The sequence below is a fragment of the Gossypium arboreum genome, chromosome 10, assembly GCF_025698485.1.
Source record: "Gossypium arboreum isolate Shixiya-1 chromosome 10, ASM2569848v2, whole genome shotgun sequence".
Taxonomy (NCBI): Eukaryota; Viridiplantae; Streptophyta; class Magnoliopsida; order Malvales; family Malvaceae; genus Gossypium; species Gossypium arboreum.
The window spans coordinates 43,549,049-43,571,279 of record NC_069079.1 but is presented as its reverse complement, the minus strand read 5'-3'; the positions used below and the strand labels follow the sequence as shown (position 1 = coordinate 43,571,279).

Genomic DNA, 22,231 nt, shown 5'->3' with positions numbered 1-22,231 from the left:
GAGAATTCTAGATATTCCAATTTAGTCCCATTTTTATTTAGCCAATTTTGGCAATTTTCTAATTTTGCCCTTATTTCATCCATTTCCTGATTTTTCTCAGCTATTGCCGCCAAAAATATCTCCTTTAGGATTATTTGCATTTTAGGTCCTTCCTCATTTGACAATTGAGCTATTTAATACTTCTAGCAACTTTTACACCCTTTTCAATTTAGTCCTTTTTATTTAATTAACCTCCCAAACGTCAAAATTTTCTGACTAAATTTTAATACTACCTCACCAACACTCCATAAATATTTCTAAAAATATTTATGGCTCGATTTATGAAGTCGAGGTCTCGATACCTCACTCTCGACCCAATTTACCTAATTAATTCTTTTAAATCACCAAATTCACTAATTCAAAAATGCTTTTATATTCGCATTTGACTCATAGGTATTAATTTATTAAATTTTTAACTCACCCGTCGGATTTGGTGATCTCAAATCTCTATTCTCGATACCACTGAAAATTAGGCTGTTACACTTTCCTTTTAGCTCTTACGAGCTTTCGTTAACTCATATGAGTTTCAGTTAACCCTTTTGGGGTTTCAGTTCAGCTCTGATGAGCTTTAGTTAGCCTTCGGGCTTCCGTCTAGCACTTGTGTGCTTCAGTTAGCCTTCGGGCTTCTGTCTAGCACTTATGTGCTTCCGCTAGACTTCTGGCTTTAGATCACGATGTACTTAAATCTGTAAGCCGTTCCTTGAATGGACAAGTTGGTAAGTCGTAAATGTAACGTGTGGAAAAAGAAATGTAAGTAATGTTATCATTATTATTATTGAGCTCAATTATGTGATTTCATCATTCAGAGATTGTGTTTGACAAGATACGTTAGTAAATTATGAGTATGTGAATCAAAGTGACAGAATTTAAACACCTAATGAGGTTGAGCTTATTCACATGAATTTGTCATTTGAAATCGTGATTGACAGGAAGAAACAGTGAATTGCATGCTTATGAATGGTTACACATAATTATCTGAAAAACAAGAAAAATGACGGTTATTGATATATGGAGACATGAGACATTGATATATGAATGTGGAATATGTTTGATAAATGTGTTCATTCATAATTATGGAATTATGTACCTCATGTGTGCTATTCGCATAAAGATGATATTTCAAATACTTTGGTGAATAAAGCTTAAATATGAAATAGTATGAAATCGAGACAAGTTGTTATGAAAATATGTTTAAATTATCTGTAAGTGTTTCGTACTCCTCGGTAATGTCTCGTACTCTATTCCGGCGACAGATACGGGTAGAGGGTGTTACAGTATACTCTTTATGAAAGCAATTTATCCAACTATTTTGTCCAATGACATCGTCATATGTGTATTACTCTCATATGATATCCTTGATTCCTTTGAGTTAAATTTGTTCACTCAATACAATCTTATTTTATCTCATTATCACCATTGTGTCTTCTTAATGATTAATATGATCACTGTCAACAAAGAAAATTACTTGTTTAAGAATGAGCAACCCGTGGCCACGTTCCATATTTGTCAATCCATACAATGCCAATGAGAGGGTATCATTAACTCTTTAATTGAGTTATGAATTTCACTATTACTAGTAAAGCCATGCCTTACACAAGTCATGTACCCAATATATCGGCTATGGTCTCAATCATCTTTAGAGCATAAGCCTCCACTTATATTAAAGCACATGAGTTGCATATGCATGGTTAGTGGCTAACTCGGGATTTAGGTAAATCACACCATGAACGTCACAAGTGAATTAACTCACAAACGAATTTAGAATTAATTCATCTTGGGTCTAGTCCAATGTATCATTCTACCAATGAATACATCTATATCTCTACCCGGAAAGTCAATTGCTCCGATAGCCAAGACTAGCCATCTCCCCAATTGGAATTGTAGATGACATAATTATCATTCTCAATATTTAAATCAAACACTCACTTTGATTCTTTTATGGGATTATAGACTTATTTATCTACTGAAGTAAGTTGTTTTTCTTGCAATGCCACTTATCTTCAGTTTGAACTTAGACAATCAATGAGCTAATATTTGCTTGTCACAATTTCGCTATGCATGCAAAATATAAAAGATAGAAATACAAAAGACATAACAGTGAAATATGAAATTAACGTTATTTATTTATTCATCGTTCAAATAAATAAAAAAACAATACATGTTTACTACAATATGAGCACATTTCCCAATAGAAATGACTAAATCGAGGTTTTCATGTTTTTAATTTTCCTTCTACATAGTTGTTACATGTTTTGCATGAGGATATTGTCCTTCCAACCATAACTCAAATGATTGTGTTGTAATTTGTTCTTTTTCTTTTAGTCACCAAAAATAATTTAATAAATTTATTTTGTTAAATTCATATTCATTACAAACATCATTCAGTATTTTTTAATTTCAAAATGAAACACTAACAAATTTAACAACAAAAAGATATTGCATTAATAATTGGATATGAATTTTAAAATTTAAAAAGTAAAGAGACTAAATTCCCAAAAGTAAAAGTGCAGATATTATATTTTAAATTTGTGAAGAATAAAAAAATTTATATCGTATTTTAACTAATTATAGTATACTAAAAGCTTGTATTATTCATTGGCAAAAAATTTCATTAGTGAAATTTATCCATCCATCATGTATAATATATATATTTATTTATTTATTTAAAATGTAAAAGTTAATTGCACCAAGCATTTTTAAACTATGGTCTACATTTTAAATTGGTTTCCAAACTTTAAAATGTTCTAATTACATCTTCAAACTATCGATGTTATATTAATTTGGTCATTTGATTGTTGAAACCGTTAATCTAAGTAAAATGTTGCTAAGTATTACGGAAAAGAAAAATTTTGCTAAGTAACTTCTAAAAGAAGAAAAGAGTATACAATAGTTTTTGTAAAAGTTTCAAAAATCAAGATTTTTATGACATATATTTTATAATATCCATTTTTTTAAAATTTTCATTTTAAGTAAATCACATAAGATCTAAGGTTTCATTTGACAATTAAATTAATGATTTTAGTAATGAAAGGACCTTATCGATATAATATCATTAGTTTGAAGATATAATTAAAATATTTTAAAATTTGAAGATCAATTTAAAATATAGATTATAATTTGAGGATGTTTGGTCAAAATAAAAAATAAAAACTATTATATTCAAGTAATGGGACGCGTCGGATCCAGTCCGGCCCGTTAGACACGTATCTAATGGCCTGACTTTTCCCGACAGATTTACTCAACCTCACAGTCTGTGGACACGTGTACTTTTACCTTCCAAAACTGGACCGAGAAATCCCCTACGACCCTTACTATTCCTATGCTACATGGAATCTCTTCTCGAAACTACTAAATACCTCTTTTAAGTTATATGAACAGTGTCACATGTGCAACGTGGTGAATAACCATTGCATAGCAGTGAAAGAATAAGCTCAGAGAGTTCACACGTCATAATTACCGATTCAATGTTAATATTTCTGGTTCTTATTACAAAAGTATGTATAATAGAGGTTGAGAGACATCATAATCGGAAAAGCGGGGTTCTCTCTCAATATTAGAATTTAGAATTTTCTCGAGAAAAAAATAATTCAAATTCCTTTTACTTCTCTATTTTCCTAGAAAGTTTTCTTCGTGATCCAAGCGGGAAAAAGAGAAATGCTCTCCTTGCAGAGCGATCCTCGGCTGCAACAGTATCACCATAACCAACTGTTTCAACAACAACAGCAACAGGTTCAATTGTTTCCGTATAACCATGACTCATCGAGTCTGAACTCGGATTTTGGAGGCGCCGTTGCTGCTCCTGCTTCTTCCTCTTCTTCTTCTGCTGCTGCTGCTTTGTCTAATGTTAAGCTTTCTGATCCAAGTGAAGGTTCGTTTATTTTTGGCCTTTTGCAAATTTTCCATGCTTTCAAAATTTTCACTTCTAGGGTTTTGCAAAATGTCTTGTATGTAGATTCATGCAATAAACTATACTGCTATATTTGCATGTAATTGTGCTTTTATGTTTCGCTTTACTAAAATTTTCCCTTAAAAGAAGCTTAGCTTACGGATTTCAAGTGGATGCTTGAGTTTGGGCGATTATTTTTACTTAGCTTTTATCTTTTTTTCTTGGTTACTTTTGCTACTTGCCTTTTACTTCGGATAAGAAACAAACAAGTTTATTTGAAGATAAAAAGAACATTAGTAATACTTTCTTTTCTAACTTCAAAATTTTAGATTTATTCGGTACGATTATGTAAATATTGATTATACGGAATATATTAGCGATTTGCTCGTTTTTAATCAGATGTTAATTTTCTTCAACTCTTAGTAATTCTTTGAAACTTTTGAGAAAGCAAAAGGCTATTAATAAAAGCAATAACTCGGCGAGTCTTAATTAGTCGGCTTTTGATTGAAAGCTATTTTTATTCTATGATTTGTGAACAGTCTCAATCGTTTCATATTTATGGGTGAAGATGTTTGCTTTTGTTTAAGCTCTTTTATAGCAATGGTTACAGAGTCCTCCTATGGTTGATATGATCTTTTGAAATTATAAATTTGCTAGTCCTGATCTTGGGTTTTCATCCAGAGTTAACCATTGTTAGGTTGAGCCTTCACTTTTCTTATAATTAATCAAGGAACTCTTGTGTTAAAAAGTGGCATTTTTTAGGTTAGATGGTGCACATCTTGTTATTCACTTTTAATTGGTGGGAAATTTTCTATCTAGAAGTAACTTTTAGATTTGGAAATGTCATATGACTAACTTATGTTGTGTAAGAACTAGATGAATAGCAATTAACAGATGAAAAATTGAACACCAATATGATGCCAGACTTGGGAGTTAGGGCACTTTTCAGTTCCTAAATTTAAGGACTGCTTCTTTTAATGAAAAAAATCACTTCCATAATCATACCTACTTTGGCTTGAACTACTTCAAACTTTTGGAAATTTTGACCTGTAGAATTTTTAGTTGTTAAAGATGCATTTATATAAGGATGTGATTATGGTAGCCGATGAACTCTGGGGCTTTTGGTTGATTATAGTGGTTGGAGGTTTTGTCCATTATAAGGTAGCTCTTCTGCTTGGTAAGATAGCTCATGCTGGACTGAATTTTAGAATTCTGTATTTCATCCTCTTTGTCTCTATTTTTATACTTGCTTTAGCATAAAAAAAATCCAATAATTAACCATTGGGGTTGGGAGTGTAAAACCGCACATTGCCCTTTGACAATGTTGGATTTTGCCTGAGGGTGTGGCAATTATAATATTCATGTCTATTTGGAAGAACCTTCTAACATATCATATTTGTTTGTCTTTTCTTTTCTCTTTACCTTTCCTTTTTGGGTGAAGTTTAGCTGACATGGTGAGGACTTAAAATTTATCAATGCTGAAGGGCATTTACATGTATGTGTTTCAGTTGATGACAAAACACTCATGGCACTTGCTCATCAAAACTACAAGGCTGGGAACTACAAGCAAGCTTTAGAACACAGCAGTGTAGTCTATGAGAGGAATCCATGTCGTACTGATAACCTTCTTCTCCTGGGTGCAATTCATTATCAGGTTATTTAATAGGTTTTGATAGATTCCTGTCATATATGGGTGTTGTTCATAAGATTTATTGCCTTGACTGGTCATGCAGTTGTTTGTTGCCGGTCATTTGTTTAACTCTTGACTTCTCACCCTAGTCCTTTCAGGAAAAAAAAAAAAAGAAAGAAAAAGAATAGAACCTACATTCTTGTTCTGAAACTTTTGGATATATATTTTTCATAGAAGCTTTCCTTCTTAGCTCTAGTTGTAAATGCTTTATTTGGAGAGGATCCTTAAATGCCTCTGAAAGTGGACACTTTGTTTGATCTCAGTTGCATGATTATGATCAATGCATTGCAAAGAATGAAGAAGCTCTTAGAATTGATCCACACTTTGCGGAGTGCTACGGAAATATGGCCAATGCTTGGAAGGTATCTTCTGAGTGTCTTTGATTTTAGATGCATTTCATTTTATAGTCCATTGTTGGTGGTATATGCATTAATAATGCTTTATGCTGCAGGAGAAAGGCAATATTGACACTGCAATCCAGTATTATTTGTTTGCTATTGAGGTTAGTAAACAATATTTGTTTGCTTTGTGTTCCCTATCATGCATTCATTGTCCTTTTCTTATTTGAAGCATTTGTAAACTAAGAATTTGATATTCTTTATTTATTTATTTTTTTTTGTGTGTGTGTGTTTTGCTGCTGTCTTTTATTTGTTACACTTCATAGTTATTCTTTCCTGAGCTCTGATAACAAGGTGGAGCTATAACTGGCTTTTACCAAACTGTGACAAGAATTTGGAAGCAAGGTTTGGAACCATACTATTATCATATCAGGACCAAGATAATTAACATTTGGTTTGAGGAACCAAGACAATCTAGATCAAAGATATATAAGTTCATTTCAAATACTTGGATGTGGTTATAACTTTTAGTAGAAGTGTCACTAAAATAGAGCTATGTTTATAAGAAGTAATATAACTATAAGTATCAGATCAGAAATGAAATATGGCTGTTGAATTTATAAAAATAACTTTTATGCAAGCATTGCACTTACTTCTTTCCTTTTTTTTTTAAGGAACAGTTTATGTTAGATTTTAAATTATCTTTATTTGTTTACTTGTAACTTTATGATTGTAATTTGAACTGCATGTTATTTACCATACATGTGTGGGTGGGTTTGGGGGGTGTTTGGAGAGCAATAGATTAAGCATGGACAGCTACATGTCAATAGTTCTTTTTTTTTTTGTACATTCTCATCTATGATTGATTATATTGCAATTGGTAGAGTTTTATCTTTATGGTTAGATTTTAAATTATCTTTATTTGTTTACTTGTAACTTTATGATTGTAATTTGAACTGCATGTTATTTACCATACATGTGTGGGTGGGTTTGGGGGGGGGGTGTTTGGAGAGCAACAGATTAAGCATGCACAGCTACATGTCAATAGTTCTTTTTTTTTTTTTTTTTTGTACATTCTCATCTATGATTGATTATATTGCAATTGGTAGAGTTTTATCTTTATGGTTAGATTTTAAATTATCTTTATTTGTTTACTTGTAACTTTATGATTGTAATTTGAACTGCATGTTATTTACCATACATGTGTGGGTGGGTGGGTTTTGGGGGGTGTTTGAGAGCAACAGATTAAGCATGGACAGCTACATGTCAATAGTTCTTTTTTTTTTTTTTGTACATTCTCATCTATGATTGATTATATTGCAATTGGTAGAGTTTTATCTTTATGGTTAGATTTTAAATTATCTTTATTTGTTTACTTGTAACTTTATGATTGTAATTTGAACTGCATGTTATTTACCATACATGTGTGGGTGGGTGGGTGGGGGGGGGGGGTGTTTGGAGAGCAACAGATTAAGCATGGACAGCTACATGTCAATAGTTCTTTTTTTTTTTTTTGTACATTCTCATCTATGATTGATTATATTGCAATTGGTAGAGTTTTATCTTTATCCCTTTGCTTCCACTCGCAGCAATATTTATGTTGGGTCTACTTCATATTAAAATTTTTTCTAGGTTGCTTAGTAAAATTGATAATTTTGTTAACCCAATGATCTACTGATAAGAACGCTGTCTGTAAAAGACACTTTCATCCAATGAAGAGCTTTACTTCCACTCGCAACAATATTTATGTTGGGTCTACTTCATATTAAAATTTTTTCTAGGTTGCTTAGTAAAATTGATAATTTTGTTAACCCAATGATCTACTGATAAGAACGCTGTCTGTAAAAGACACTTTCATCCAATGAAGAGCCATGACCTTTTTCTTTGGTTTCCAAAGAGGATAAGATCATAAAATTATTCTAATGAGCTAATGGTCCACTATTATTCTCTCTCAAAATGTTCGTGTGGCTGATAGAATAGGCTGCTTGTATTTTAATTTTTTTTTTTAGCGTCTGAACTGGTAAACAGTATGCATGATTTGTAAACTTCTACATATATTTATGACTGAATTCTTTTATTGATTGAAAGCACGTTTTAAGCTTATCAAATTTTCATTTCATGGAAAAACTAGTGCGCCAATTGATGCCAACATTTCCTTTGGTTTCTTTCCCTCACGATATCTTTAGAAGAACTAAAAATCAGCAATCTTATGGGCATAATGATCCATTGTTGTGCTTTTATTATTATTGGTCTGTTAATGCTGACTGCATAATGTAACTTTTTCTATTCATTAGCCTTGGTATGTTATTCACCTCTCTTTGAATTTTGATGTGAAGCTTCAACCTAATTTTGCTGATGCATGGTCAAATTTAGCAAGTGCATACATGCGAAAAGGGAGGCTTAATGAGGCAGCCCAATGTTGCCGCCAGGCACTTGCATTAAATCCCCGTTTGGTACATCCTTATTTGCTTTTTTTCATCTTCATTTTCTGCGTATATGGCTGGGAAAATTCTGAGGTTTCTTTGGGATTTCACTTGTTGATGCAGGTTGATGCTCACAGTAACCTTGGCAATTTAATGAAAATTCAAGGTTTCGTGAAAGAGGTAAGGCAAAGGGCTTGTCATCTTTTTTCCCTCTGATTGCTTGATGCTGTTTGTCTTGTGTTTCTCCGGCTACACTGCAAATGTTGGATGTTGTTTGTTTGACTATTTGGGTGATAAACTAAATCATCTTCTACTTAATCATGATTATTAAGCTCTTTTGTGAGTTTTATTTAGATGTCCTTATTGACGCAAGGAGAACGAAATCATGTCTGCTTTAGAAATTTTATTTAAATCCCTCTTCATGTTGATTGGAGTGCTGTGTTGTGCCATTTGCATCTTTCTGCTACTAAGTAATTCTTACTAACCCTGAACTGGTTTGAATGCTAACTTTTGCTACATAAAATTCGTCTATATACTTCCCTTGGGAAAGATTTAGATCCTCTTATGTTTATGTTAAAAGATGGGTTGCCATGCATTGTATGTTGTTCATCATGGTGACTTAAATCCTTCCTGCTAAATATTAAGGGCTTGGAGCCCTCACTGACCTGGAGGTTTTGAAGACACTACTCTTTTGTTTTGGTTTGTGTTAATCTGTTTATCATACTGGTATATATGCTTGACTTTTGATGTGTTTATATTAACAAGCCAGGGCAATGTGCTACATGATTTTGTTTGGTTTGTACTTCGTTGCTTCTTTATTTAATTGTTTGATTAGTTCTACTTATAGGCTTACAATTGCTACCTTGAGGCGCTACGTATACAACCTAATTTTGCAATTGCATGGTCCAATCTTGCTGGTCTTTTCATGGAGGCAGGTGACCTTAGCAGGGCACTTCAATACTATAAGGTATGTGTTCCATTCTGTAGTGAATTGTGGGTTTAATCTTCAAGCCACAATCTATTCCAAAAGTGCTTTTATAGTTTTCCCATATTGGGTTTAACAAGTGATTTTAGAGGTCTCTTGCTTATTATTTTTTTAATTTGTATCATATTTGGTTTTCTTTTTTTCATTTAAAATTTTTGATCTCTTGCTTGCTTATGTAATTTGTATTGATTGGTGTATGGCTTTGAGTTTGAATTTGAACAAGTTTTAGGAAGAAGAATGATTCTCTCTTATTACTTCTAATCTGAATACAGCCTTTTAAAGAATAGCAGGAAAAATAAAAAAGGAAATAATCTCTAGAAATTAGCCTATCCCTAAAAATTAGTAATTTGATCATGGCTAATAGTAGAAGGAAATTCCTAGCACTAATGTAGAAAATCTGCTTAATTTAAGGAATTCCAACACTCCCCCTCAAGCTGGAGTGTAGATGTGAATCAAACCCAGCTTGCCCATAATTTCTTCGAACATTTTTCTTGAAATGCAACCCCTTACCAGGAGTCCCTTTTAAGTATCTCAATATCCTTTAGGCAGCTTCCAAATGTTTCTCCCGTTGATATCTCCCCCTGTCTACTTCTTCTCCATCCTTATCAGTTCCTAATTTAAGGTTGGCTTCCGTAGGAGTCTTGTCTATGTTCTTTGGAGTTTCTACAGAGTCAACATTAGAAACAAAGGCATTGTAGGATTTAGACAAGTTTCCATAGGATACAAACCGAGAAATGGGATGTTGAGTGCAGCTCCTAGTGCCCTTTCTTACTGCAATTGGAAGATGGATGGAAGATGAAGGAGGTGAAACTTCTTCCTCAGGACAGTCCTCGGGTAAAGATGGCATAGGCACTGCTGTTTCGGTCTCAGGCAGCTGATGTCTCCGAGAGTATACACGAAGTACCTGAGTTTTTCCTTGTTGTTTTTTAGAATGAGTGGGCTGTTTTTCTTCATTAGTATGATTAATCACCCTTGTTTCTTGTTGCTGAATAGTGGAGATAGGAAAAACAGGTTCCAAAACAGGAATAACAGTGGCTGTAGGATTTTCAGCAGGTTTTGTAGTTGTGGTAGGGCTGACAGGTTCCAAAACAGGAATAACAGTGGCTGTAGGATTTTCAGCAGGTTTTGTAGTGGTGGTAGGGCTGATAGAGTCTTGAGGTATAATGAGAAGATTGCTCAAGGTCTCATCTTCACTAAGTATCTCCCCCTGAAGATGAGAGGCTGAAAAATATGGCTCGTTTTCGAAGAAAGTAACATCAAGGGACACAAACATCCGGTGTAAGGTTGGAGAGTAGCACTTGTACCCTTTTTGTGCAGGTGAGTAACCAATAAAGACACAAGTGTGAGCTCTAGGATCAAGTTTAGATCGGTTAGGTTGATGGTTGTGGACAAATGCTTTGCAACCAAATGTTTTGGTTGGGAGATTAGGAACACGAAACAAGGGAAATTTTTTTTGAAAAGTATGTAAAGGTGTTTGAAAGTTTAATACCTTTGATGGGAGTCGGTTTATAAGATAACAACAAGTAGTGAGGACAGCTTCTCCCCATAAATACTTTGGTACACCCATAGTAAACATAAGGGCACGAGCCACGGCTACAAGGTGTCTGTTTTTCCTCTCGGAAACCCCGTTTTGTTGAGGGGTGTCAGGACAAGAACTTTGATGTATGATTCCTTGCTCAGAAAGATAAGGACTGAGGATAGAATTAAAGTACTCTCTCCCATTATCAGTTCCAAGGGTGTGAATATTTGAATTGAACTGAGTTCGAATCATTGAATGAAAATTTTTGAAGACTCTAGAGACTTGGATTTTCTTTAAGGAGATAGACCCAACAAACTCTAGTGTGGTCATCAATGAAAGTTATGAACCACCTAGCCCTGTGATGTTTTTTACTCATTGGCTCCCCATAGATCGCTGTGAATTAAAGAGAAAGGTTGAGATTGAACATAAGGTTTCAAAGGATAAGGGACACAAGTGTGTTTAGACAGTTGGCAAACTTCACAGTCCAATGAACTAATTTTCTTATTTAGAAATAGTAGAGGAAACAGTTTCTTCAAGTACATGAAATTCGTGTGTCCTAGTCTACGATGCCATAGCATGATAGAATCGTCTTTTGATGTAGATAAGGCCATCCCTTCTTTTGAACTGTTTTTGTTCCAAACATATAAGCCATCATTAACTTTAGCAGTGCCAATCATCTTCCCCGATTCCTATTCTGTCCCCATTCCAGCCACCGGCGAGTAAGATCCATCAGCTATGCGAATCCGAGAGTGATCATGACAAGGTAAATAGGTGTGAAACAAACTTAGATTACCTGTCATGTGGTCGGATGCACCCGAGTCTAGTATCCAGGAAGTTGTGATAGGTTCGTGTGTAGTATTTAAAGCAGTACCTTGAATAGCTAGTGACCCACTGGCTGTAGGATTCCCGAGTAGTTTATGAAGAGCCTCAAGTTGAGTTTTGGTTAGCCTAACATTCTGAGCATCTTCTTTAGTAGTAGATATCATTGCTGCCTTGTTTTCTTTCTGTTTTTTTTCTTTAGGATAGCCATGGAGTTTGAAGCATTTCTCCTTGGTATGCCCAGCCCGATTACAGTGGCTACACCATGGCCTTTTTGAACCAGAATCAATTCCATCTTTGAACCCTTGAGATTGAGGGCCTCTTGAAATAAGAGCAGAGTTCTCGGAAGGATGATGACCAGCTATGGTCAATGGTTTTAATTCTCTTGCGTCTCCCAACATTAAGACGCCGTTTCTCTTCCCTCCTTACTTCAGCAAATGCTTCTCCTATGGTTGGCAATGTGGTTCTGCCTAGTATTCGTCCTCGGACCTCATCAAGATCACGATTTAGTCCTGCTAGGAACTCATAGAGACGTTCTTTGTTAAGATGATCCATGAACTTGGTGTGTTCCAAGCCCTCGCCCCAATCAACTTCATAATACATGTCTAACTCCTGCCATAAGATCTTTAGGTTGTTGTAATATTGAGTGACTTCAAGTGTTCCTTGTCGAATATCTTTCAACTTTAATTTGATCTCGAATACTTGGGAAGTATTTCCAAGATCCGAGTAATTCTCCTTGATTGCATCCCACATTTCTTTGGCAGTTTTGAAAAAAAGATACGTTCGGCTTATATGACCTTCCATCGAATTTATAAGCCAAGCCATAACTATTGAGTTGTTAAGCTCCCAAGTTGCATAACCAGAGTTTGTTGATGCTGGTCGAGGAATTTGTCCATTAATGTACCCAATTTTTCCTCGGCCACGAAGAACCATAAGGACAGATTGTGACCATTGTAGGAAATTTTTTCCATCTAATCGATGATTTGTGATTATAAGAGAAGAGTTAAGGTCACCTTGTGGGATTCCTTGACTGTGATTTTGAGTTATTTGTGAGATCTCAGTCTCAGAGAAATTTTCGGTGTCACCCATGGGAGTAGGGTTTCTAACAGAGAAAAACAGAACAAGAGAAGAGAAGAAAGAGCAGGATCAAATGGATTCCTGATGCTCTTGATACCATGAACAAGTTTTAGGAAGAAGAATGATTCTCTCTTATTACTTCTAATCTGAATACAGCCTTTTAAAGAATAGCAGGAAAAATAAAAAAGGAAATAATCTCTAGAAATTAGCCTATCCCTAAAAATTAGTAATTTGATTATGGCTAATAGTACAAGGAAATTCCTAGCACTAATGTAGAAAATCTGCTTAATTTAAGGAATTCCAACAGAATTTATTGAAACAATTCAATAGTTTTGGTTGAAAAACTATTTAAAACTAATATGTTGGATAAAAAGGAACTAAAAGTAAAGAAAAAAATAAATTTGGTTTTGATTAGGCTAAAACTTTAAAGACATTTATTTATATATAAATAAATTATATTTTTTCATTCCCTTTAAAAGATGTATCCACATACTTCTTTCTTTTGGACTCCTTTTTGTGCAACTCTGCACGTCTAAAATTAGAGTAAATGACTACTCAGATCCTTAGTCTCATATCCAAGTTCCTGTATCTTCATTTATAATACCTCCACAGTTTTTTGGCTAATTTATAGTTTTACTATATTCAATCCACTATTATGTTTGTGATCTTTTTATGTAGATCATGTCTACCAAGTTTTAGGTGAATTGAAGCAATTTAATTGCATCATTGACATTTACAAAACTTCTAACTGTGAAATTATACAGCCTAAGACAATGTTCTTGGCTGTTTATATTATAGTATCTATATGGGGAATAAATACCTTAAGCATAGAGATTGGAACTGTAACTTTTTATTCTGGGCTATAGAGCAGATTCCGATCCTTGTACAAGAAACAGAGAAATCGGTTTACTTGAAAACAGAAAAATTAGTTTACTCTTTCAGGTATCCTTTAAGCTACAGAATCATGACTGAATGCATTAATAAGCATTTTATCACTAGCCTTTTGACTTGGATCTAGCATTTTCCTGTTATCTTGAGGGTTGGAACCAGTTCTGATAACAAAAATATTAAGAGCTTGGGTAAGTTATGAAAGAGAAAGCAAATTGTTTTCTAAGAAAAGTAAGAGAGGAGCAATCAAGACTGAAACAAAAAGACTGCAGAGATAGATCTAACAAACTTGTGACAAAAGGAGGTAAAATAATCCAGGGGGATTCAGGTTTTCTTATTTTCTTCTCCTTTTTTTGGTTGTACTCACGTTGCAACTGTGTTGTTAATCACACAACTTAACTTGCTAGATAATATAGTAACTTGTTGAGTTGAAACTGAGGCCTACAGTTCTAATTTTACAATAATAGAGGTTGATTTTTCTCCAAAAATAATAAAGTATTTATAAGCATAAGAGATATATTATCTATATCATTGTTGTCAAGGGTGCAAGGTACGCTCTAGGCGCTAGAACCCCTGTATTGCCTGAGACGAAAAGGAAGTGCTTGCCTGAGTGAAGCTAGGTGGAATGTATATGTATGCGTATATTTTGCATGTCTAGGTATGTTTATGTATAAAATAATCTTAGGATGTATAATTATGATATTAAGCTCTAAATGATCAATTTATTATACAAAACATGTGAAATTCTTTTTCTTTCATTGGCTAATATGCGTGATTTGTTATGGTCCCATGTCTTTTGTTGAGTAGTTGAACACTAGAAGTAGAAAGTTTGATATTATCTCGTTTTTACTAGTAAAGGTGTAATTAATTTTAAAAAAGTTAAAGAAAACTTCAATTGGGTGGGCTTTTTTTGTGTGCCTAATATCTTACAAAAATAGCTCTCCTAAGTGCACTAGGTGTGTGCCTGATCAGATAATAATGGTTGGGCTAGAAATGTTGGATAAATAAGTAAATTGAATAAAAACAACATAATTTAGATACCATAGTGCTCAGTTTTTTGTTCAATTACTAAATTAAACATTGAATCAAATTTATATATTTATGTCATGAGTAAATGCAATTTTGCATTCAAAGCTGTAGATATTCTTTGAGTTCTATGTTGTGTCTATTTGTGTCTGATCTTTTAGCTAATTTTTTTGTGAATTCTTGTCAATTTACAGGAAGCAGTGAGACTAAAACCTGCATTTTTTGATGCCTACTTAAACCTTGGAAATGTTTATAAGGTAAGCTATAATCTATTATGCTAGTATGGTCAGGTAGCTGCAATGCGGGGACAGGTATCTGGAGAAAAAACAAATTCTTTTGCCTTTTCCAGGCTTTGGGAATGCCTAAAGAGGCCATTGTATGCTATCAGCGAGCTCTTCAGGTGCAACCGGATTATGCTATGGCCTATGGTGAGTTGTAATGTCTCTGTGACTGTTCTTCACTATGGGCACGTATGTACTTTGTAGTGTAACTGGCTCTCAAAAAGTGTCGATTTTAACTATACTGATGAGATTTTTATTGCATTAGCCTTGTTTTTATTGAATTTGAATGCAACTACGAAAAAGTGTAGGCCGTGTAAAAAGTCTGGCAATGTAAATTCATCTGATTCAAGTTAACATCTTTCAGCATGATGTACGAGGACTGTTTTGTAAAGAATTACTTTGAGGCTTTAGAGTTGCATTTATTATTTAGAGTTTTCCAGTGGATGGAGTTTAATATTTGAATTAGCTCAATCAAGGATCAAGGTTTGGACTGAAATGGATGTAGAAAATCAAATCTTGAGTCTGTCTTGGACTATGGGAGCTATAAATAGCAACTGGTTAGTGTTGGAATTTGCTTTATTAGGTCTTTTCTAGGAACTATTGGGGTGGTTTACAGATCTAAAACAATGGTAAACTTCAGGGAATTGCTAGTGAGACCTAGATTTTTCCTTGTAGATCTTGTGTGCTTGATTGCATAGCACAAGTCTCTGATGCATAATTTTCTTGAAAGTTCTGTAAAAATTTCCTTTGATTTGATGAAGGATTAGAGTTCTGGAATGAAGGAAATTGTAGCATGTGGACATTTAAAACCAAAAATTTGTTGACCACAGTAGTGTTTAACAAAGTAAAAACTACCAAAACAGTTTTAAAACCTGACTAATATACAAGTAAAACAGAACCTCGCATATCTATCATCAAGTTAAGAATTTTATTATCAATAAAGGTGCCTATTCAAAGCCCTTACCATGTCATCGTAATTTTCTTTTGGCTAACATGTCTCTTATGCATCATTGAATAGTAGCAAGTTAAGCCATGCTTATGTAAAACTTGTTTTGGCATGACTTTTAAATGAAGTTACTAGAAGATGCTGCAGTTTGTGTCATTATGCAATGCTATCAAACTTATTAACAATGTTATGCAATCATGCCTTTTTGCAGGTAATTTGGCTAGTGTTTATTTTGAACAACGAAACCTGGATATGGCAATTCTCAACTATAGGAGAGCAATTGCTTTTGACTCAGGATTCTTGGAGGCATATAACAACTTGGTTGGTCCTATTATACCTTTTGATTGGTTGCTAATTTAGTACTTACTGATTCTTTATGATTTCTGTAGTCACTCTTTCTTGACATGTTAAAATCAGGGCAATGCTTTGAAAGATGCTGGAAAAGTTGATGAAGCAATGCAATGCTATAGGGTAGGGTTGTTTTAGCCATGTGGTTCTGTTATCATTATGATTTCTTTTTCTATCACGCCTTTCCAGATTTTGTTCTGATTTCATGTCTTTTGTCTTATGAAGCAATGTCTTGCCCTGCAACCTAACCATCCTCAGGCACTTACAAATCTTGGGAATATATATATGGAATGGTTTGTGCTGATTGACTACACCTTTTTTGAATGATTCTGGTTGATTGGTGCTTTGGTAGGATTTCATAATGTGATAACTCTTGTTTGTAGGAATATGTTGAGTGCTGCTGCTTCATGCTACAAGGCAACTTTATCTGTAACTACAGGACTTTCTGCTCCTTTTAACAATTTAGCAGTCATTTACAAACAGCAGGTAGGTGCATGTTCTCTTTTTAACACTCATTTTTTTCACGCTGCTGATGCATGGTTGTCTTTTTCTCTTCTTTTATAGGGTAATCTTGCAGATGCTATATCTTGTTACAATGAAGTTCTCCGTATTGATCCTATGGCTGCTGATGCACTTGTCAACCGGGGGAATACATATAAGGAGAATGGACGAGTAAATGAAGCCATTCACGACTACATACGAGCAATCAACATTAGGCCGGCAATGGCTGAAGCTCATGCAAATTTGGCTTCAGCTTACAAGGACAGGTATGCCATACTTAAATGGAGCGATTTGCTTCTCTGCGGAGATCTGTTTGTTTCAATGTGTCGTGCTTTCAACATTTTGCAGTGGGCATGTTGAAGCTGCAATAAAAAGCTACAGGCAAGCGCTGGTTCTTCGCCCTGATTTCCCAGAAGCAACCTGTAACCTTCTGCACACATTACAGGTAAAGACCACCAAGGAACAAAATTATGATTACAACTGTAGGTCAAGTGTTGCTTGGTTTTTGGTTTGTAAATGTTGATAAGTTCGAGATAATGTCCTACATGATCTCATCTATTGGTGGTAGTAATTACATGAGTGCTTATTTTAACAAACTGGGAATATTTCATTTACCCTTTGTTTGGGAATCAGCAGATAGTCTACTTGAGCACACATAGCAGTAAGTTTTGTTGATTAATGAGTATTTCTACCCCAAGTTTTTCTCTCCCAATTCATTAGGTGATAATGTATTGTTATCTTAAAATTCATGGGTAGACGGGTTTCAAATAAATTGTGGTTCATAAACAAAAAATGTTTTATGCCTTTTGTCTTGCTTAGTTTTGTCTGATGAATTTGATCAAATGGTCCCCCGTTTACGTGATATTACAAAAAGATAACAGAGATCCACACTTTTATATGTCGGGTTATATGCAAAATAGATGAATGGTTTCACAGTCCATCTTTCTTTTACCTCGATTATATTATATTAGTTGCCTTGGGTAAGTCAGTTTACCTTTTTCTGTTTGCGTTTAATAAATTTGATATATCCTTGGTCAGTGTGTTTGTGACTGGGAGGATCGAGAGAATAAATTTCTTGAAGTTGAAGGCATACTCAGGAGACAGATTAAGGTTCATGCTCAATCTGCTATAAGCTCTACTCCTCCTTCGGCTTTGATGTCTTGCTTTAAATTTCTTTCCTAGTCAATTCCTTGCCAAGAAGCATTGATGGTTTTGTTTTACCCTTCAGACGTCAGTTATTCCTAGCGTGCAGCCTTTCCATGCAATAGCCTATCCTATAGATCCAATGCTCGCACTAGAAATCAGGCAAGTTTTGTGATGTTTTGAATGAAGTAGAATGTAAACTTTACAATTTTGAATTCTGATTAATTTTTGTTTTTTGTAGTTGTAAATATGCAGCACACAGCTCTGTTGTTGCTTCCCGTTATTCTCTTCCTCCTTTCAACTATCCTGCACCCTTCCCTGGGGAGAATGGGAATCGACGCCTTAGGGTTGGGTATGCTTCGAGATCTCTTTCTCTTCCTCTACGCCTCTCTTTTCTCCCTCTCCCTGGTCCTTTAATAGGAACTATGGTTTTCAGATATGTGAGTAGTGATTTTGGCAACCATCCCCTATCTCATCTCATGGGTTCAGTGTTTGGCATGCACAACAGAGAAAATGTCGAGGTTTGTAAATTGTTCTTCTCACATATGACCCTAATTATTTGATTTGGCTGTTCGAATATTTTCTATGTTTTTGTCAGTACATTCTAGAATTACTTGTTTGCAGGTATTTTGCTATGCATTGAGCCCAAATGATGGGACAGAGTGGAGGTTGCGAATACAGTCAGAAGCTGAGCACTTCATAGATGTATCGTCTATGTCCTCTGATATGATTGCAAAGATGATAAATGAGGACAAAATACAAATTCTTGTCAATCTTAATGGTTATACTAAGGTAACCTCTCTCTATTTGGTAGTCCAATTGAAACTCGTGAAATATGCGGAGAAAAGAAATATTTTTGCTTTCAGTTGGTTCTGCTTGATTGGGTGGACGAATACTTTTGTGAACCAAATATATATGAAGATACCTGGTCTACCTCTTATAACACTGCTTGTCATTTCTGTTCTGATCTCATTGGGATTTTATTTTGTTATTTGTTTGATTGCTTGATATTTCAGGGAGCAAGGAATGAAATATTTGCTATGCAACCTGCTCCTATTCAGATTTCTTACATGGGATTTCCTGGGACTACTGGTGCATCATATATACACTATTTGGTCACGGATGAGGTTAGAAATCCTTAGGTCATTGTTTGGTTATGCTTCCAAGTTCATCCTCTTGTGTTTCTCCGTTTTACATCATTTGCCTCTTCGTATTGCAGTTTGTTTCACCTCTTCACTTTTCTCATATCTACTCTGAGAAGCTTGTACACCTTCCTCATTGTTATTTTGTAAATGACTATAAGCAGGTTAGAGCTGATTCCTTGTCTCCGCATGTTTTTAGTATCATGTTTTTGTCTGGGTTCCATAACTTGCTTCTTTGCATTGCAATTGTCACTAGAAAAATCTTGATGTCTTGGATCCAAACGGCCTGCCTAAGAGATCTGATTATGGACTACCTGAAGACAAATTTCTCTTTGCATGTTTCAATCAGCTGTACAAGATGGATCCTGATATTTTCACCACGTGGTAAATATATGTCAGTTTCTTAATCCTGTTTTACTTGCATGTTTTATCTTCAGACCTAAGTCTTCTTGCAATCAAACTTAGGTGCAATATTCTTAAGCGTGTTCCAAATAGTGCTCTTTGGCTGCTTCGATTTCCAGCTGCTGGTGAAACGAGACTTCGCGCATGTAGGTGGCATCTGTATTGTGTAGATTTTCTAGTGATCTCTTCTGCACTGTGAAATATGCCTTGAATTATGATTAGTGGTTATTATTAAAACAATTGGTTCTGGTGTGATTCAGATGCAACTCAACAGGGCGTGCAGCCAGATCAGATTATTTTTACAGATGTTGCCATGAAAAGTGAACATATAAGACGCAGTGCCTTGGCAGATCTCTTCCTTGATACGTAAATATTTAAATAAATCCTAGAACCTCTTTTCTTTTTCCTCCAAACTTGCGATATAAATTGATTCAGATTTCCTCTTAAATTTTGATCTCTTTAGGCACGTTAAAATCTATGGCTTACATTTCATTGTACTTATGCTTTTTTATTTGTTTTTGAGTAGACCATTATGCAATGCACACACAACAGGCACCGATGTTCTATGGGCTGGTCTTCCAATGGTGACCCTTCCACTTGAAAAGATGGCTACTAGAGTTGCTGGTTCTTTGTGCCTGGCTACTGGTGTTGGGGAGGAGATGATCGTCAGTAGGTATGTGACCAACTATCTAATTAAAGGAGAAAAGAACACTTCTCGTTACTAAAATAGCATGGATTGGATGTTAATTGATTTAGCTTCCTAGCATTCTTTGACGAAGATAGTGGCACATTTCTTCTTAGCTTCTTTTCATGGTCAACATACCCCCAAAATATAGTATAATAAGAATTTTGAGTTTTAATATTGACAAAAGTTGATGGGCGTGCGTGGTTTACCTGCCTGCACATAACTTCTTGTCAGGCTAACACTCCACTTATAAACCATGACCATGAATTTTAGCACTCTGCCATTTTAGGTTCCCTGAATGAAATGGGTTGCTGATAAACTTAAGGGGTCTAGGAAGCATATTTGGGGAATAAAATCGAGTTGTCTTAATCCATACGCGCTTTCCTGAGTTAAGAAGCATTCAATGCTGTTGCTCTTGTCTTTTTCCTTTTTCTTGCTGATGGCGGTGCCTTTTCTTTTCAGTTTGAAAGAATATGAAGAGAAAGCAGTGTCACTTGCTCTAAATCGTCCAAAGCTTCAAGAGCTTTCCGATAAATTAAAAGCAGCCAGAATGACTTGCCCTCTTTTTGACACGGCACGCTGGGTGAGATTCTTTTTTTTTTTTTCGTTTTTTATCTTTGCTTAATTGGTACAAAGATTTTATATGTCATGCTTGAATTCAAGCAAAGCTTACCTCAACGAACTTTGGATCTGTATTCATGGTTTAGCATACAAGAATTGAGTTCGTCATCAATGCTAACAAGATTTGAGTTAAAATTCATAAATTCAGGTTAGGAACCTTGAACGGGCCTACTGTAAGATGTGGAGTGTGTATCGGTCAGGTCAGCAACCCCGACACATTAGAGTGACAGAGAATGATGAAGAATTTGCTTAGAGGTGGGGGTGCATTGTAGATACCGCCGAGGGCATCGGGGTAAATTTATTTTGTAAGGTAGAAAGGTTGTTGAGGACTCCTGAGTGTGATTTGTTGTGGATACTCACTTTTCAATGATTAAGATAACCTATGTCAACACCTTCAATTCTGTAAGTTTCATTAACCCTCGTGTTTTATTATTATTATTATTATTATTATTATTATTATTATTATTATTATTTAATTTAAGGCTTAAATGTAAATTAGTTCTCAAACTATAGTGTGCTTTTATGTTTGTGTTAAAAATGATACTTTTAAAACTTTTAGGCATTTACATCATGAAATGTTGCATTTTATTTTATTTTATTTAAAATAAAAGTTAAAAGAAAAGGTGGAATTAAATTAAATGAAGTTAAAAAGAAAAATAATTCCGGTCACCGACTTTCTATATGAGTAGTTAATGTTTTTCCTTGGAAGTTATTTTTACGGTGTATAAAGTGTTTGCTTCTTTGCATTAGAAGCTTTAGGAGAAAGGTTTAAGGCTTCCTCATTACTATGTTAGATATGGACAACATTATTCTGTAGTCTTTCAGGCGACTCTTTGTCCACAAGGATTGCCATCTTAGATCTGCAAACTTCTTAAGCAACTCAGTCTATAACTTGCACTCCTTTTTCAACGTGTTCCACTTATTATTATTATTTTTAATTGAAGTTTGTCATAATCTGCTTGTCCTTGCTTTGAAAAGGGCATCCTTTTAAAGCTTAGATTAGATGAATTGTTGATTTATTATTTCTTTGAAACAAAGTTCAGAATGGAAGATTGTGATGTCAAAGCTAAGGTATTATCACCACTATAAATCCAAAGAGTAATGCATTATTTTGTATAAAACTGGTTAATTTATCTTCTAATGTTATTCATTATGTTTAAACTATAATAAAGCTTAACGATAAATTTGGAACTTGTTTTTTAATTTGGTATTTAAATTTAAGCTATTATTTTATTATTCGGCTGAATTTTTCTGTAACGGTGGTAAAAATTGATTGTCTTATGATGTTATGTGATAATTAAGATTATTTAAATAAAACATTTAATTCTAAAAAAATTGACTTTTAACTCGTTGGCATTGATTACGTACTTTTGACCATTTGCGTAGAGTTGATAGAACGTGCTATCTCTATATTTTCTAATATTATATGAATTAAAAATGGTAAAAAGCATAACTCAAAAAATTTAAAATTT

General features: G+C 34.5%; 1 protein-coding gene across 1 annotated transcript; it reads left to right on the top strand.

Annotated features, from left to right (window-relative positions):
- The first annotated feature begins 3,453 nt into the window (after positions 1–3,453).
- LOC108489189 (probable UDP-N-acetylglucosamine--peptide N-acetylglucosaminyltransferase SEC) lies at positions 3,454–21,175 on the top strand. Its single transcript, XM_017793529.2, has 28 exons — positions 3,454–3,907; positions 5,434–5,579; positions 5,879–5,977; positions 6,067–6,117; positions 8,290–8,406; positions 8,500–8,556; positions 9,224–9,343; positions 14,885–14,947; positions 15,040–15,118; positions 16,129–16,238; positions 16,335–16,388; positions 16,491–16,558; positions 16,649–16,751; positions 16,830–17,032; positions 17,115–17,211; positions 17,805–17,876; positions 17,995–18,071; positions 18,151–18,261; positions 18,346–18,430; positions 18,534–18,701; positions 18,926–19,036; positions 19,129–19,215; positions 19,308–19,435; positions 19,517–19,599; positions 19,714–19,819; positions 19,980–20,126; positions 20,601–20,721; positions 20,908–21,175. Exons 1-28 carry the CDS (start codon positions 3,694–3,696, stop codon positions 21,010–21,012), a joined length of 2,982 nt encoding a protein of 993 aa, XP_017649018.1. The 5' UTR covers positions 3,454–3,693; the 3' UTR covers positions 21,013–21,175.
- Positions 21,176–22,231: the final 1,056 nt, after the last annotated feature.

What these genes read in the sequence shown, in the direction of transcription:
- LOC108489189 (XM_017793529.2), top strand. Translation starts at nt 3,694, where the DNA reads ATGCTCTCCTTGCAGAGCGATCCTCGGCTGCAACAGTATCACCATAAC. An exon ending in GGGAATATATATATGGAATG is followed by an intron (nt 16,559 to 16,648) that starts GTTTGTGCTGAT and finishes TCTTGTTTGTAG; the next exon opens with GAATATGTTGAGTGCTGCTG. An exon ending in CAGTCATTTACAAACAGCAG is followed by an intron (nt 16,752 to 16,829) that starts GTAGGTGCATGT and finishes CTTCTTTTATAG; the next exon opens with GGTAATCTTGCAGATGCTAT.